This window comes from Archocentrus centrarchus (genome assembly GCF_007364275.1).
Source record: "Archocentrus centrarchus isolate MPI-CPG fArcCen1 chromosome 18 unlocalized genomic scaffold, fArcCen1 scaffold_23_ctg1, whole genome shotgun sequence".
Taxonomy (NCBI): domain Eukaryota; kingdom Metazoa; phylum Chordata; class Actinopteri; order Cichliformes; family Cichlidae; genus Archocentrus; species Archocentrus centrarchus.
The window spans coordinates 1,198,859-1,213,255 of NW_022060145.1; the positions used below are offsets into that span (position 1 = coordinate 1,198,859).

At 39.6% G+C, this 14,397-nt stretch overlaps 1 protein-coding gene across 2 annotated transcripts; it reads left to right on the forward strand.

The window, feature by feature from the left end:
- The first annotated feature begins 1,380 nt into the window (after positions 1 to 1,380).
- Positions 1,381 to 14,205, forward strand: rela (v-rel avian reticuloendotheliosis viral oncogene homolog A). 2 transcript variants are annotated; one of them, XM_030722599.1, is made up of 11 exons: positions 1,381 to 1,542; positions 3,300 to 3,335; positions 3,519 to 3,652; positions 5,734 to 5,879; positions 7,326 to 7,417; positions 8,003 to 8,137; positions 8,695 to 8,799; positions 11,477 to 11,692; positions 11,784 to 11,864; positions 11,971 to 12,054; positions 12,454 to 14,205. In XM_030722599.1, exons 1-11 carry the CDS (start codon positions 1,536 to 1,538, stop codon positions 13,296 to 13,298), a joined length of 1,881 nt encoding a protein of 626 aa, XP_030578459.1. In that variant the 5' UTR covers positions 1,381 to 1,535; the 3' UTR covers positions 13,299 to 14,205. The 2 variants fall into 2 exon arrangements, with proteins under 2 accessions (XP_030578459.1, XP_030578461.1); XM_030722601.1 differs by having other exon boundaries at positions 12,457 to 14,205.
- The last annotated feature ends 192 nt before the right edge of the window (positions 14,206 to 14,397 follow it).

Here is a 14,397-nt window from a genome sequence, read left to right on the forward strand (position 1 = left end):
TTTCGTTTTCACCATTTTCTGTCAAAGAACAGATGTACAGCAGCAGCTGATTTATTCAACTCTGGCGCCCCCTGCTGGTTACAACATGTCAGAAGGTTGAGCGTCATAGTTGTTACTTATCGATTAAGAGAGCAAACAAAACAGGATTCCTTTACCTTCAAATGAACTACAACAACATTGTTGAAATAATAGTTGATTAAAAAAGAGTTTGGAGCCCTATCGTGTTTATCACACAGCTTTAAATAGGCACTGATTTTTGGTGCAACCACCAAAGCAGAAACTTGTAATGTAGGACAGTGCGTGTAGGACTGTTCTCAAAAACACTGTAGCTGGTACACTTGAGAGCTGGATCTTGTGTCTGTTTACAGAGGAAAATCCAGAGAACCGACAGACAGAAAAAAGTGAGTTAGATCTTAATCTTAGACTCTTCCAGGTTATGACTAAAACCAAAAGTTATGTTATTGCCTCTCCCACCCACTTATTTTTCTGGTTCTTTCAAGTGCGTCACGGGGTATTTCCGCAACTGTTTTGAGTGGGTGGTGGCAAGTTGCACTGCAGAGAGAAGGCAGAGGGTTGCATCTGCGTAAAGATAGCCACAATGCCGGAAACGGCACAAATATTCTCTTCAAAACAAGAGCATACAAGGTCTCATGGCCAACTGCTTGTCCATCACAGACGAAAGCCCTGAAATAAGTTACGTACGAATTATAGAAACTTCTCATATTACCAATGTTAGACAATTAAAAAATAATATTATTGTTATTATTATTATCACAATTCACATGTAGTAATGTGATGATGCTATAATTATAATAGCACGACAACAGCATGAAGACTAAACCGAAATTAATCCATATTATTCTTTAACATTGACCAAAAAAAAAAAATGCATGAAAACAAACTATTGTTAACTCGGAGACTTATTAAAGGCTCCCTGGTATATGTTGTTGTCTTTTTGTTTGTTTGTTCAGTTCAGATCTATTTCCGTTGTTTTGGAAATGATCAAAAAATATATTTTGCCATTTCTTGATCTTTCAATTCAATACACTATTTATTTGATATTTGGGGTCTAAATCTATTAGGTATAAGTACTAGGTATTATCGGCAAATAGTTAAGACAAAGACAAATTAGACAAATGCCGACTCTATGTGAGACAGACGTCTCGTAAAGTAGCACTTTCATGTACAGCGCAGTTGCTGCAACAGGTGAAGTCACCATGTTGACTCTGTATTGCACAAAAAAGCAAACACAAAGTTGCAGCACATTGTTCCTCAAGTAGGTCTCGTTATTTCTGCGCTGTCCTTACCGGAAAACTCGTGAGCATGAACGCGCAGCTTTACTAACTGTACAGTCGTACACAGACGTGGGTGGAGTGAAGGAGGCGACAGAGCAGCTCTGTCAAGAACTTCGTGGAGTCTGTAGTGCCGTGTTTGCTGCTTCATTTAGCTAAAAAAAAAGAAAAAAAGAAGAAAAAAAAAACTATTGAGAAATAGCGGGGGATATTGAGGAACGTGAGTCGGACTTGGACACAGCCATGGACCGTAAGTGGAGCTGCTTTTATTTACTCATGTCAAGCACGGGAGGTGAAACTGTACAAGGAGTTGTTTTTGCGCACAGGGGAAAGCCCCGCTATCATTGGGTTTTGCGCCAACAGGAGGAGTCTGCTCCCGGATAGTAAGCTAGCGTACAGACAGAAGTTTGACTTAACTTTGGTTTATCGCATACATGTGAGATATCCGAGGGAAACCTGATATGAAACTAAATGAATCCGTCCGCGTGTGTACAGCTCAGCTGACTCGAACAGCCCGGCGCTGCAGAGAGGCCTGTGGGGTCAGTCTGCTCGGGAGATTTCCCTCTAGCGACTGAAACTGCGTTCGGAAGTCTCGCCATTTAATGTTTTTCTGTTTGTTTGAGAATATATTCTTTATGAATCACACTCTCGACAGCGTGTCAGTCAGTCTTAATAATACATATCAAATCCGGCATGGTTAAAACCACCACATAGCATTCGTTTCAATAAAAATTTTTTTAAATCTGTTATTTAATTTGGTCATGCTGCTAGCAACCGCCCACCCCGGCTTTAATGGACGAAAGCGATTCAGATAAGAAATTGTGGTAATAAGCGCTCTGTTTAGCGGGACACGTGTGTGCAGATGCAATGAGTATTTTGTGAAGTTTTAGAACCCGCCTCCGTTTCTGTTTTATTCTAATTATACCTTTGCCTTTAGGCTAAACCATAAAACAGCGAGATTTTATAATGGAGTTCTGTTGACTTCCTATGTTTAATGTGCAGCCACACTTACCGCACGTTATAACACATGATTCTGTTTGTTGATAAGCGTGTCTTATCTCTGTCTTGAACGTGGATATTAATAGACATGACAAATAGCCAACATCTGACTAAAAGTCATTAAAAAAGGAAAAAATTATGACTCTTTGTTTGGTCAGTTCAAGTGAAAGTGAAGCAAACAATAATATCAAAAGTCTCGGCTGTGATGGTTTAATGTTACTACATTTCATCATTAATGAGCTTGTAGTGATTGTGGTTATTTGCTTTCACTTTCACAACACCCAGACTCAGTAAGTAGAAAAGAGTGTCTTTCACATAAGTGGTCAAAGTGTATTCATTACAGATTTGGGCTTTTATTGATATAATACTCTTTCTTTCTTTCTTTCCTAAGCCATGACTGTAGGACTTTATATAGCCTCTAGATTCGTCACTGTCCTCTCAGAGCCTAAAAATCAAGAATAATGTATTTGGTCTGAGGCTAGAAAGCAGACATGTCACAGCTTGGAAAGCAGAGTACTCAAGCTTTTAAGCTGAACCAGTCCTGCCTGTTGATGGGTGGAGCTTTGACCAATTCACCCTGTGTGTCACACCTTGCTTATTGCCTGAAACTGGAGTGCTCCGTGCACTGAAGGCTTCCAGCAACAAAGCAGGTAATCTGACACCAATATTAAAAGCCCTGCCTGACATTGTTTGCCTTTTTCTTAACTTCTCTGGAGCTTTATACGCAAGTGGTTTATGACCACCAGAGATTATATTTAGCTGGGAGGCCCTTGTATCTCAGCGGCCTTCGACCTTGTTGGACGCCGCACTCTCCTGTAGATTTCCACCCCGACCTCACCACAAATGACAAACTCTGACTAAACCACAAATATGCACGGAATCTGTCGTTTATTATTTTTGTCATCTGCACCACCACTGTGCACTCCCTCATTGAAGACGTAGATGACAAACCCGTACTCTATCAAAGTAAGATCATTTAATTTCCTTTCTTGTTTCTGTTCACCACAGCTACATATGGATGGGGCCTTACCCCTCTCAACCAGGGTAAGAGCACTTTGCTTTTTTAAAATAATTACTGATGTTGTCTTCAGAGATTTCACGAGTAAACATTTCTACCCTCTGCTGTAATGAAAATCGATAACCAGGCTGTGTCTGTGTTGACACATTGATAATTGAGCAAAGCAGTGTTTCACAATGAGGACACGATGCTTTTGTTTTCCTAAACAGCCCCCTTCATAGAGATTATCGAGCAGCCAAAGCAGAGGGGGATGAGGTTTAGGTACAAATGTGAGGGACGGTCTGCTGGCAGCATTCCCGGAGAGAAAAGTAATGACACCACTAAGACCCACCCAGCAATCAAGGTCAGTTGTCACAACTTGTTGCATTTTCTAAGTATGATCCATTAAATATATTTTACATTAAAGTTTGGGTAAACTAGGTGCATAGACTCATATTGTACTACCACACTCACTATTTCCATAGTGACTCATGTACGTCAACTGTACATGCAGGATGGAGAAGGTCAGTGCCGAATAATTTCTTGTTGCAACTGAAACATCTTTGTTTCGTGTTTACTTTCAGTAACAAACTGTATAACGGGGGGTAGCAAAAATAATTATTTAACCAGCTGCTAGATTTAAAAAAATAAATACTTTGAAGAGAAGTAAAACAGTTATCTCTCTTCCTACACTAAATCAAAAATTGCTTATAATTAACTCTAATTTTTCTAACGACTGGTCAGGTAAGGATTCACGAGAGGACATCCTCCTCCAATGGCAGCTGTTTACAAAAGATAACCAGGCATTAGAAGTTTAGTTATATCACAGCAGAAATGTACATGTTCATTGTATACTTGTGTACAATGACAATAAAGTTCAATCTAATCTAATCTAATATAATCTAATCTAATGTGCGCATAAGAAGCAGCTGGTTTTGGTGCTTGATTGTGGTTGCTTGCAGGTGGTTGTTGCCAGAAATTCTTGGCTGTTGCTCATGTCATGTGGTAAAAACAATGGCACATGTTGTAAAGTGGCATTCACTCCAATTGAAATCCCCCCAAATCAAAAAATGGAACTGTTACTGTTGTGTCGATTATTTCAATTGAAAACACAATTTCCAGAAGAAAACGTTTTTTTTCCCACAAGATGCACATTTTGGGGCTAAAATTTAATTCTGCACTATGTGATGAGTGCCTCCCTGAAAGAAGTACAGAAAGTGGGAGTTCTTGAGTATTTAAAGTTCTTTGCCCAGCCCACTGGCTGGATTTGTTTTTTTCTCATTGTGGGCACTGACCTCTTGTTTTGACCATATTTGGATGAAAGAATGGAGTGAAGTTATTCGTTACCGCTAACAAGCTTGGATCACAAGGTATATATGTATGGATGCAATGCACAAACACAAATATTGACTACTTAGTACTAAGTAACAATCTAATAAAATACTAGAATTTCATTCACCAAAACTGGCGCACGGACCTCTTGGATGGGCAGTTAGTCCAAATAGCTTAGCATTAAGTCATATTATTTACATAAAAATGCCCAAGAAGGCATCAATACCATAAACATGTTTGAAATGTCCAGTTCGTGAACTTGAATTAGTGGGGTGAAGCCTAGCAGACAGCTAGCAGCCTCGTCGGCGCCTACTTGTCCCTCAAAGCAACAGCACCGCTAATAATGCATGAGAGTAAGGTTAATATGAATTTAATGGAGGACTTAAGCTGTGGAAACTAAAAAATGATTTCAGTCAAAACTAGCAACTAGTTACAAAGCAACTATGCTAGTTTGGCTATCAAATAGTTGCAGTTAATGCAGTTTTAGTAGTAAAAGGCTGTCTAGTAGCCATTGACTCTGGTTGCAGCAAGGGCTGTTACAGGGCAACCCATGTACATCTAGAACTGTTGTTATGTTTAGTAACCACTCTTAACTTTGGCTAAAGGCACTCTTCAAAAACACCTAGCCTTTCTATAGCATATATAACAATTACCTGGTTTGTGAGCTTTCTTGCTGATAGTTAAACTTGTTGACTGATGTCTGTCTCATGTTGGTATGCTAAATATGCAACCAGAGCCAGCTGCCAGAAAGCTTAGATGAGCGTAAGAAATCAAAGAAGAGAAAACAGCTTTCTACAAGTAGAAAAATCTGCCAGCACCTTCAGAGTAAAATCATCAAAGTGTAAAAATATGCTGGGAGTGGGTGCGAGCAAGATGGAAGACTGGAGGAAATTACTTTTCCTGACTAAGAAGTGGCCAGGTACATAACTCCTCATAAAATGAATGTGATAGTGGTGGTATTATGTTTTAAAGAAATTAATGAATGAAATAGTTAAGTTTAGTAAGTTGGTTTAAGCAGTGGACAGTGCTGTGGGACAGATCAGTCCTCCTCCCACCTTGAGTGCCCTTAAGGCTGCACCTTCTTATCAGTAAAACTCAGTTTTCTATGGACAGGTGCACAACTACAACGGCCCCCTGCGTGTTCGCATCTCATTGGTAACGAAGAACGCACCCTACAAGCCTCATCCTCACGAGCTGGTTGGGAAAGATTGCAAACATGGCTACTACGAGGCCGACCTGCAGGAGAGACGGATACACAGGTACGACTGGTTTGCATGTGAAGGAGACGTCAGACACTCGAAGAAAACCACAGTTTCAGGCCAACACAAAGTTGAGTTTATCAGCGACTGGCCTAGATAAGTCCTTGATCAGTTCTGGAAAGTGATGTGTACTGTCACATGGTAAAACTATCCCCCAGCTTCATGTTGGGTGTGGCGATGAGTAAAATATTAACAGAATGCCTAACAAAGAGTTGACTTTTACTCTGCAGGTTTTGTATTAAAATCAAAATAAAATTTCCACAAGTTCAAAAAGTAAATAGATCCTTCCTGATTCAGATCTGAACTGAGTGCCGATACTGACTGATAAGATAAGTTTAAATTTACTGAGCCAAGAAGAGATGACGTTGTTTAATCTTTATCGCAGCAGTGACAAAATCTCAAACAAAAGCAGCTTGTACTGCAGACAGTTGATAGCATTGTAACTTAACATGAGTAAGTGCACTCGTTTATGTTAGGCTGTTTTCCACATTGAACAGTTCATATCTTGATCATTGGTCTAGATCACCACACAAGTTATGAAAGGGTTACAGCTAAATTACACAGTTGTTTATCTCCAGTTACAGACTCACTAGAGTCTAAATCCTTAAGCTGTCATGTTAAATATAACCAAATAAGATGTAGAATGGGGATATTGTCTTTTAAGCGAGAGGAAATATAATTAATAACTACTATGTCATGTTTTTAATATAGCATTATACATATTTTACATAAAACAAACAAAACACATCTGTGTACCAGGAACAGCTATTTTAAATCGTTAAACTATATTTGACTTTGGCTTAAAAAGTTGTTATGGTCATAATAAAGAGGCTTAATTATAGTAATGATATTATAATAATATTAACAATAATGGTGACTTCATCTAGTAAGCGGTCATTACTTCATTTTACTATATACAAGGATCGAGTTGGATTTTTTTTACGCAGGCACTGTACACAGTCAGTTCAAACACACACTGTGTGGAACACAGACAGCATAAAGAGAGGGATTTACTAGAGTAAGAGGATATGGGGCAGATTTCAAATCAGCAAATAGTTCAGGAAGTTGTAGTGTCTACTGGTTTGTCGACAGAAATGTAAAGTGGGTTAAAAGATGAGGGCATTTCTAAACTATTGTAATATGTGTTTTTAGTGCACAAAAAGGGAAGTGTTTATCTACGTACCCTCAGCTCTCCTAAACCGTCTTCTCATCCTGCAGATGTGGTCAGCGACCCACACTGATGATGATGATGATGCTTCAGTATTTTTAAATGTGACTTTTCATGGGAGCAGAAGTATCAAAAGTGGAAGTGCAAAGCAGATTAAAGATGTTGTTAGTGGAGCAAAACAGTATTTCTCATTTCCCAGCAAAACCTCTATTTATTACTTGACAGTACATCAATATTTAAGTTTTTGTTTGTTTGTTTTGTTTTTTCTTTGTTTTCAGTTTTCAGAACCTGGGTATACAGTGTGTAAAGAAGAAGGATGTGAATGAGGCCATCACCTGTAGACTGCAGACAAACAATAACCCCTTCAGCAGTAAGTGGCCGGCAGTTAAGAGATGAGTGTACACCACAAAACTCTTTCTGTCTTTCTCTGATATTTCTGTTATTATTTTGAAGAGTTCTTGTGCTGCAAAGAGAGTTTTGCTTGAAATCACAGGCTGTTATTTAGCTGATGTCTTACTGTAGTAGAATGAATGTCTGACCGATAACAGTAGGGAGATGGGTTAAAAATAACAACTTTAAAGGGTTCTTTTTTCTAAGTCATCAAATTTCCCATTACTATCAGTTACCGCCTGCTACAATTTTGTTAGCTTGAATTAACAAAACGATTGTATTTGGCATGTGTGCACATTAACTACTTCTGTCCTTCAAAGGACTTAACAGTGCTTAACAATCGATTACTGGCCTCTTCTAATGCAAAAACGCTACTTTAAATCCTGCTTTTACAAAGCTCCGGTGTGGTCATTTCTTATCAACGCTGCCCAGATTCTACTTCATGTTTGTTACTGAGGGTGGTGGCTGCATACTGAACAGTAGCATGACAGGATGTGGTACTTTGCCCGAGTGCTTTGTTGCCTTTTGTGCACCACGCCCTTTTCCTTCTCTGTCTTGGATACAGTTCCTGAGGCTAAGGTGTGGGAAGAAGAGTTTGACCTGAATTCAGTCCGGCTTTGCTTCCAGGCCTCCATCACTCTGCCTGCAGGGGAGCTTTTTCCTCTGGAGCCTGTGGTATCACAGCCCATCTATGACAACAGTGAGTTGAACACATGTACACAGAAATGCATATGCCCTAAATTAGACATCAGCTGATGCACATATTTATGTTATATTAATAATATTAGGTAGGAGCTGTTTATGCTAAGTATAAAGTATATAACTTATAAGGTACTGTACTGCAGCCTTCCATGCCCCCAGACGCTCTCTGTTCCTCTTTGCAAATTATTGTTTCCTGTCAGTTTGAAGGTATTTACAAGAAACAGCCATCACCCCCCCTTACATCACTAAAGCTGTCCCATTTGTCAGCAGCTCAGAATAACTTGAGGATCAAATACATGCATCTCTCTGTTTCTCCAAACATCTGAATAATTTAAACGTTTCACTTTCAAAATATGATATCCATTACTTGAGTTAAAATAGTCTGTCTTTCAAAAAAAAAAGAAAAAGAGAATTTATAGTAAATCAGAAGAGTACAAGTGATCACGAAATACTTCAGAATAAAATTCAGACATTAGCCACCCAAGTACTGAAGTGTCAGCCACAGCCACCTCACAGCAGTTCATCGGTTTCATGAAGGCTTTTTCTATCTTGCAGGGGCTCCAAACACAGCAGAGCTAAAGATCTGCAGAGTCAACCGCAACTCTGGAAGCTGCAAAGGAGGGGATGAAATCTTTCTTCTGTGTGACAAAGTGCAGAAAGGTACCGTGTTACTGTACTGATACTGAAAGGATGCGATGGCACACGCCACAGCTAAACCTACACTTTCATATTGAACAATCCATAAATAGAACTCAGGACTGACTAAGCAGATGTACAGCTTGTGATAAATATAGGCCGTAAAAGGTGTAAACCCTTCACACTTGTAGAAGACGAAGAAGTGGGCTCAAAATAGAAACATGAGTCTTATAGTAAGGTAAATTGCAACTCATGCTACACATATTAGAAAGACATACTGATGCTTTCAAAGCCTAGTTCCCCTTTAAGTTACAGTAAGACCAGTATTTTACTGGACATACAGTGGTTAGCAGACCTCATGTAGAGACAGTGTCTTCTTAGTCAACCTAAAGATATTTTCTTTGACTAAAATTTCTTAACCACGTGACTGGTCACAGGGAAAAAATCCATTCAGTGCCCACAGTGGAAAAAAAGGTTCACTCTATGTGCAGCCTGATTAGCCTAAAATAAATGTAGATAAATAAAAGATGGTACTTAGATAGGTTTAATAAAAAGGTTAAAAAAAAAAAACAAAACAAAACAAAACAAAACAAAAAAAACAGAACTGTGTCAACTTATGATTCCAGCCAAAATCCTTCTAGCAGCAAGTCTTGCAAGTTGCCAGCTTGAAATGTTGTCATACACTTATTTGGGAAGTTATTTTAAACCATAAAAACTTCAAGAACAGAACCAGAAAACTATTTTAATAAATTTGCTATCTTTGTCCCCAATACAAGGTTTACAAAAAGCTTTTTTCCTCTGGACATTTTACTTCTACCACTTTGCTGCTGTGGAATTATCCCTCAGATTCCAATTCATGTGCCACGTCTCTCTTATTTCTTCCCCCCAGCACGGCAACAATTGAGGAATAACGCTAACGTGTTTGAGTCCAGAGTAATGAATTCACACTGTGGTATCATTTTTGTTCTTGTTCAGATACAGAGTAGGCTACGAGCAGACCCTGGAGTTGCCACTGGTTGCACTTTGCTGTAAAAGGATAATTAGACCAATGCCAATACTCATACGCTCACGCTCATAGCCTCAAGCATTAAACACAAAACTTGTTTGACCAGTCTAACACATAAGTTTTTAGATTATATATCATGTATCTTGCAAAGTTTTTACCTGACTCTTTGACCATGTGTGGTAACAAAATGCAGCAACACCTACAACTTTTCTAAGTGACATAGTAAATGTAAAGGTTATGTAAGGTTATGTTGCATGCATACTGACTAGTTTGCAGTGGCTAATATCAGCAAACTGTGTGGAAAACTGCATTTTGACCAGGCTCACGCTAACTTTTAATTGAAAGTCTGTTGATGCAGCACTTTTCTTATTATGAAAGTAATACAAGCGACTGTCCAGTGCGAAATTTGTTACCTGTTAAAACAGTCTATCATTTGACCCAGAGACTGACTGCAGCCCTTGTCGTGTTGATTTTTTCCCCACATTATAACGTGGAATCCCACATTTATTTTGAGTTCTCTGACATTAAATTATCCTTTTCGCCCATCAATGTTCCTCATTAATAGACTTTAAAGTGGCATTATTCAAGATTTGTACTTAAATAATCCATCAAACAACTGACTTTATTGTGAAAGGTGTAACTTGTCAGAATGAGGCCTCCAAGAATGATCAAAGAGAGTATGTGCTGGTTTTCCTGTCTGCCAAATTTGCACATATCGAGGTTGTTTCCAGTCACAATGGGCAGCAGTTCTCAGTGATTAAGCTCAGATAAAGCAGCCATATGCTACTGGTCCGGCACTAAATGGTAGAGCGAGAAAAGTGACATGACTCCAGAGAAGTGCTAATGTTAACTGCTGGATATGTGAATAATAGGAAACTGTTGGAGGTGATAATGGAAACGACAAAAACTGCTGGTTGCAGTATCAAACATGCATTTTGGAAACCTCAAGGTTCGAATAACGTGCCATTGTTCCACATGTGAGGTTTCATTTTATGTCACAGTAGCTGATGTATGTAATGCAATGCAAAGCAGTCACCTAATCTCTCTGTGATTTTTGTCATGAAGTAAAACCTTTCTCTTTCTTTTTACAAGTTAACTTCTCTTTTGTCCTGTTTTCCAAGAACTTAATGAGGAATACAGCCTTGGATTTTTTTTTCTCAAGTTTCTGTACATCAGCACAGTTTATTGTGTGGGTGATCACTTCATGTTCATTATGAAAGCCTCTTTTTCCCTCAGTAATCTGGCGCTGTTTGATCATGACATGCATATATGCTTTGTATTTTGAACATAGCAGCTGTGGGATGCTCCCTTGAGTACCATTTGGTTCAGCTGCATCCACATTACTTCATTGCAAAAAAAAAGATCCTCAGAAGACTGAATTTCGGACTAGTTCATTATAGTCTTGGTCTTGTTGTCTCTAGGAGACTGTCACACAGCTATTTTCACAGCAAGCAGAGCTGTCACATTTTTACTTGGAACTCTTTTAGTCGAAGTTTAACATCTGAAACCGGCTGCGAGCCTTCCAAGTTGTTGTCAAACTTGGTGTTGCGTAGCAGCAAATGTGATGCAACACCCCTGAGCTGCTTTTGCACTGAAGCCGGAGAGTCGATGCCTGATGTTGATTATTCTTTTTAAGTTGAGTTCATCACCAACTGTAGTGTGTTTTTACATTCCCCATTTTCTGTTTCCTTGAAGAGGACATCGAGGTGCGCTTCTTCCAGGACTCCTGGGAGGGGAAGGGCACTTTTTCCCAGGCTGATGTCCACAGGCAGGTGGCTATCGTGTTTCGCACACCACCTTACCGTGACACTAACCTCACTGAACCAGTTAAAGTCAAGATGCAGCTCCGGCGGCCCTCTGACCGGGAGGTCAGTGAGCCAATGGACTTCCAGTACCTGCCAGCAGATCCAGGTGAGAGGACTTCTCTGGAGAAAATATACTGTGTATGTAATATTTCTCAAAATACCAGATTTAGACCTTTCAATCAATTCTACCCCTGCAGATGAATACAGGCTGAGTGAGAAGAGAAAGCGGACAGGAGAAATGTTCCAGAACCTGAAGCTGGGGCCCTTGCTATCTAGTGGTGTGTGGATATGGTTCTTTTTCTATCAGCTGACCATAGTATAACTGGATAATGGTTACATTGTTGTAGCTGTATTGTATCACAAACACATCTGCTGCAATTTCAGTGACCACTCCACAAGACAGACAGCACATAAACCTGCAGAGGAGAAAAGGGACAGCCAGGCCTCCATCAGTGAACCCACAAGCTGGTGAGTCTGTTTCAGATGTTCATATCATTCTTTGAAATCACTGCAGAGATTGGCTTATTATTCTGAACTGAATATTTTGTAAAATTGATACTGTTCCTCAAAGAAGTTCATTTGAAGTCATCCTGGGAGCATTTACTGGACTATTTCCTCTACTTCTCATGCTTGCCAACTGTATTTTGGTGATAGTTAATGTTGATTTATAATGAATAATCCCCTAAAAAATAAAACAATCATTGAGATTGGCGTTAATGTCCTCTTCTTACGGTCTTAAAGCAGTTGAGTCTGCATTACAACAAAAAACACTGATTATTACTGTTATTAACAGTGGACTTTATGTATGTAGATGATGTTATAAAGATTTTCTGTAGTGAAACTCAAATCACTTGTTTGTGTTTGCAGCAGCTATGGTGCCCCCTGGTCCCATTGGGGCAAAATCCCAGCCCCCATTCTCATTCCAGCCCGGCCAGCTATTCTCAGACCAGACAAAGGTAGAAGCAAATCTCAGCAAACCCCCCATCTCAGCAGCAGCTACCAGCCAGTCATGGAAGATCACAAACCTGGGCTCCCAACCCAAAGCAAACCCAATGTCTGCCTTTTCAATGAACCCAGCACCAACCACCACCTCCTCTACCATTGCTTCCACTTCTAATCAGGACTACTCAACAGTCAACTTGTCCGATCTTCATGAATTCTTCCCCAACATTTCCTCGACTATCACCCAGCCGGATGCAGCAGCTTCTTCTCAAGTAAACTTGGCCTCCTCACAGACGAGCAACTCCTTCAACCTCCAGAGCTCGCAGTTCCGGGCGGAGCCACCACTTGTAGATGAAGATATCCCAGACTTCCCTAGCTTCTCCGATGTCGCAGGCACAGTCAACCTGGGAAGCCTAAACATGGATGACTTGGAGGACATTCTGAACCCCCGCTCTGATGGTGGAATTTCGATGATGGGTCAACCTTCGTGCCAGTCAGCTGGCCCTTCCATCTCCTCAGCTGCTGCCCAGATCAGTGCAGCATCCCAGAACACTTCTGATCCTGCCAGCAACCCAGGAAGCACTTGGATGAATTACCCCAACAGCATTGTCACTCTGCTCCAGAACGAAAGCATGATGGACATCAGAACCAATAACCAGCCTCCAATGCTCGACGAGTACGATGTTTTGATGTCTGGAGACGAAGATCGTCTTATTTCCATTTTTAATAGTGGAACCCAAGCTGGGTTTGTGTCAGGACACCCAACTTAGATTTGATTTCATTTTCATAAAGACCACTTGTATCTTCCCCTGTAGACACCAGGACTAAAACTTCTTTATTAAGTCAAAAAAGGAAGAGGTAGAGGAGACCGAATGTAGCAGCACTGCTCAATGTGGACACACTTAAATACCAGCAATGACTTTATGGTATTCAGTCTGAGGGTTTTGCCCAGTCATATAGTTTGTCTGACAAATTATAGAACCCACGACAAACATGATCAGATTTCATCCCCCTTGTGAAAACCACTGCCACTGTTTAAAATCATTGTCAAGACAATGATGGTGGAAGCAGCTTCACCAGTGAATGTTTTAAAAAGACAGCTTAGATACTTTGATAAAGTTGTCTACTGTGGTTGCTTTTGGTGGAACACGTTAAGCATGTTTTTGTACTGTCATTTGAACAATTTTGGTAGCTGTGGTCATAGAAATGTTCAAATTTTGTCTGCCTTTTTTTTTTTTATACAAAAGGTTTCATATATGTAATCAGATCTAGAGGTAAGTCTATACAAATTATGTCCATTGTTTGAACGTCCCTTTGGATTTCTGAAGGTTGTCACAAACTATCTGAATGTGCCAAGAACCAAATGAAGGTGTACATTTATCAAACAAGCAACATTACTATTTACATGCTCATACTAGAGACTGTGCTTTTTTGTCTGGTAACATTTACCACTGCTCTCTAATCCTTTTTCTACACTTATTCTATCAGTAATGGCTGCATTTTAACTCAGTTGTTTCAGATTTGCTATACTCTGCAGTAAGATGCTTTGCATTAATTCTTCTGTTTTTACACATATTATGGAAGTGGATTGTGCAGGTTTTTTTGTTTGTTTGTTGGAATGAAAGACTGTCAACATCCAAAACACTTTCTTGGCAAAAGAAAAAAAAAAAAAAAAAATACCACAACATATAAAGATGATTTTCAAAAGAATATTTTAGTTTGCAACTCTGTAACTGTTATACAGTGCAAAGGAAAAAAATAATAAAACCAAACAGAAAGAGACAAATGTAAAATGTCAAAAAGAAGTGCTTCACTGTATCTCCTGAAAATGTGCATACAAATAGTGGACTCGGTCTTCTTCCTGCCAAG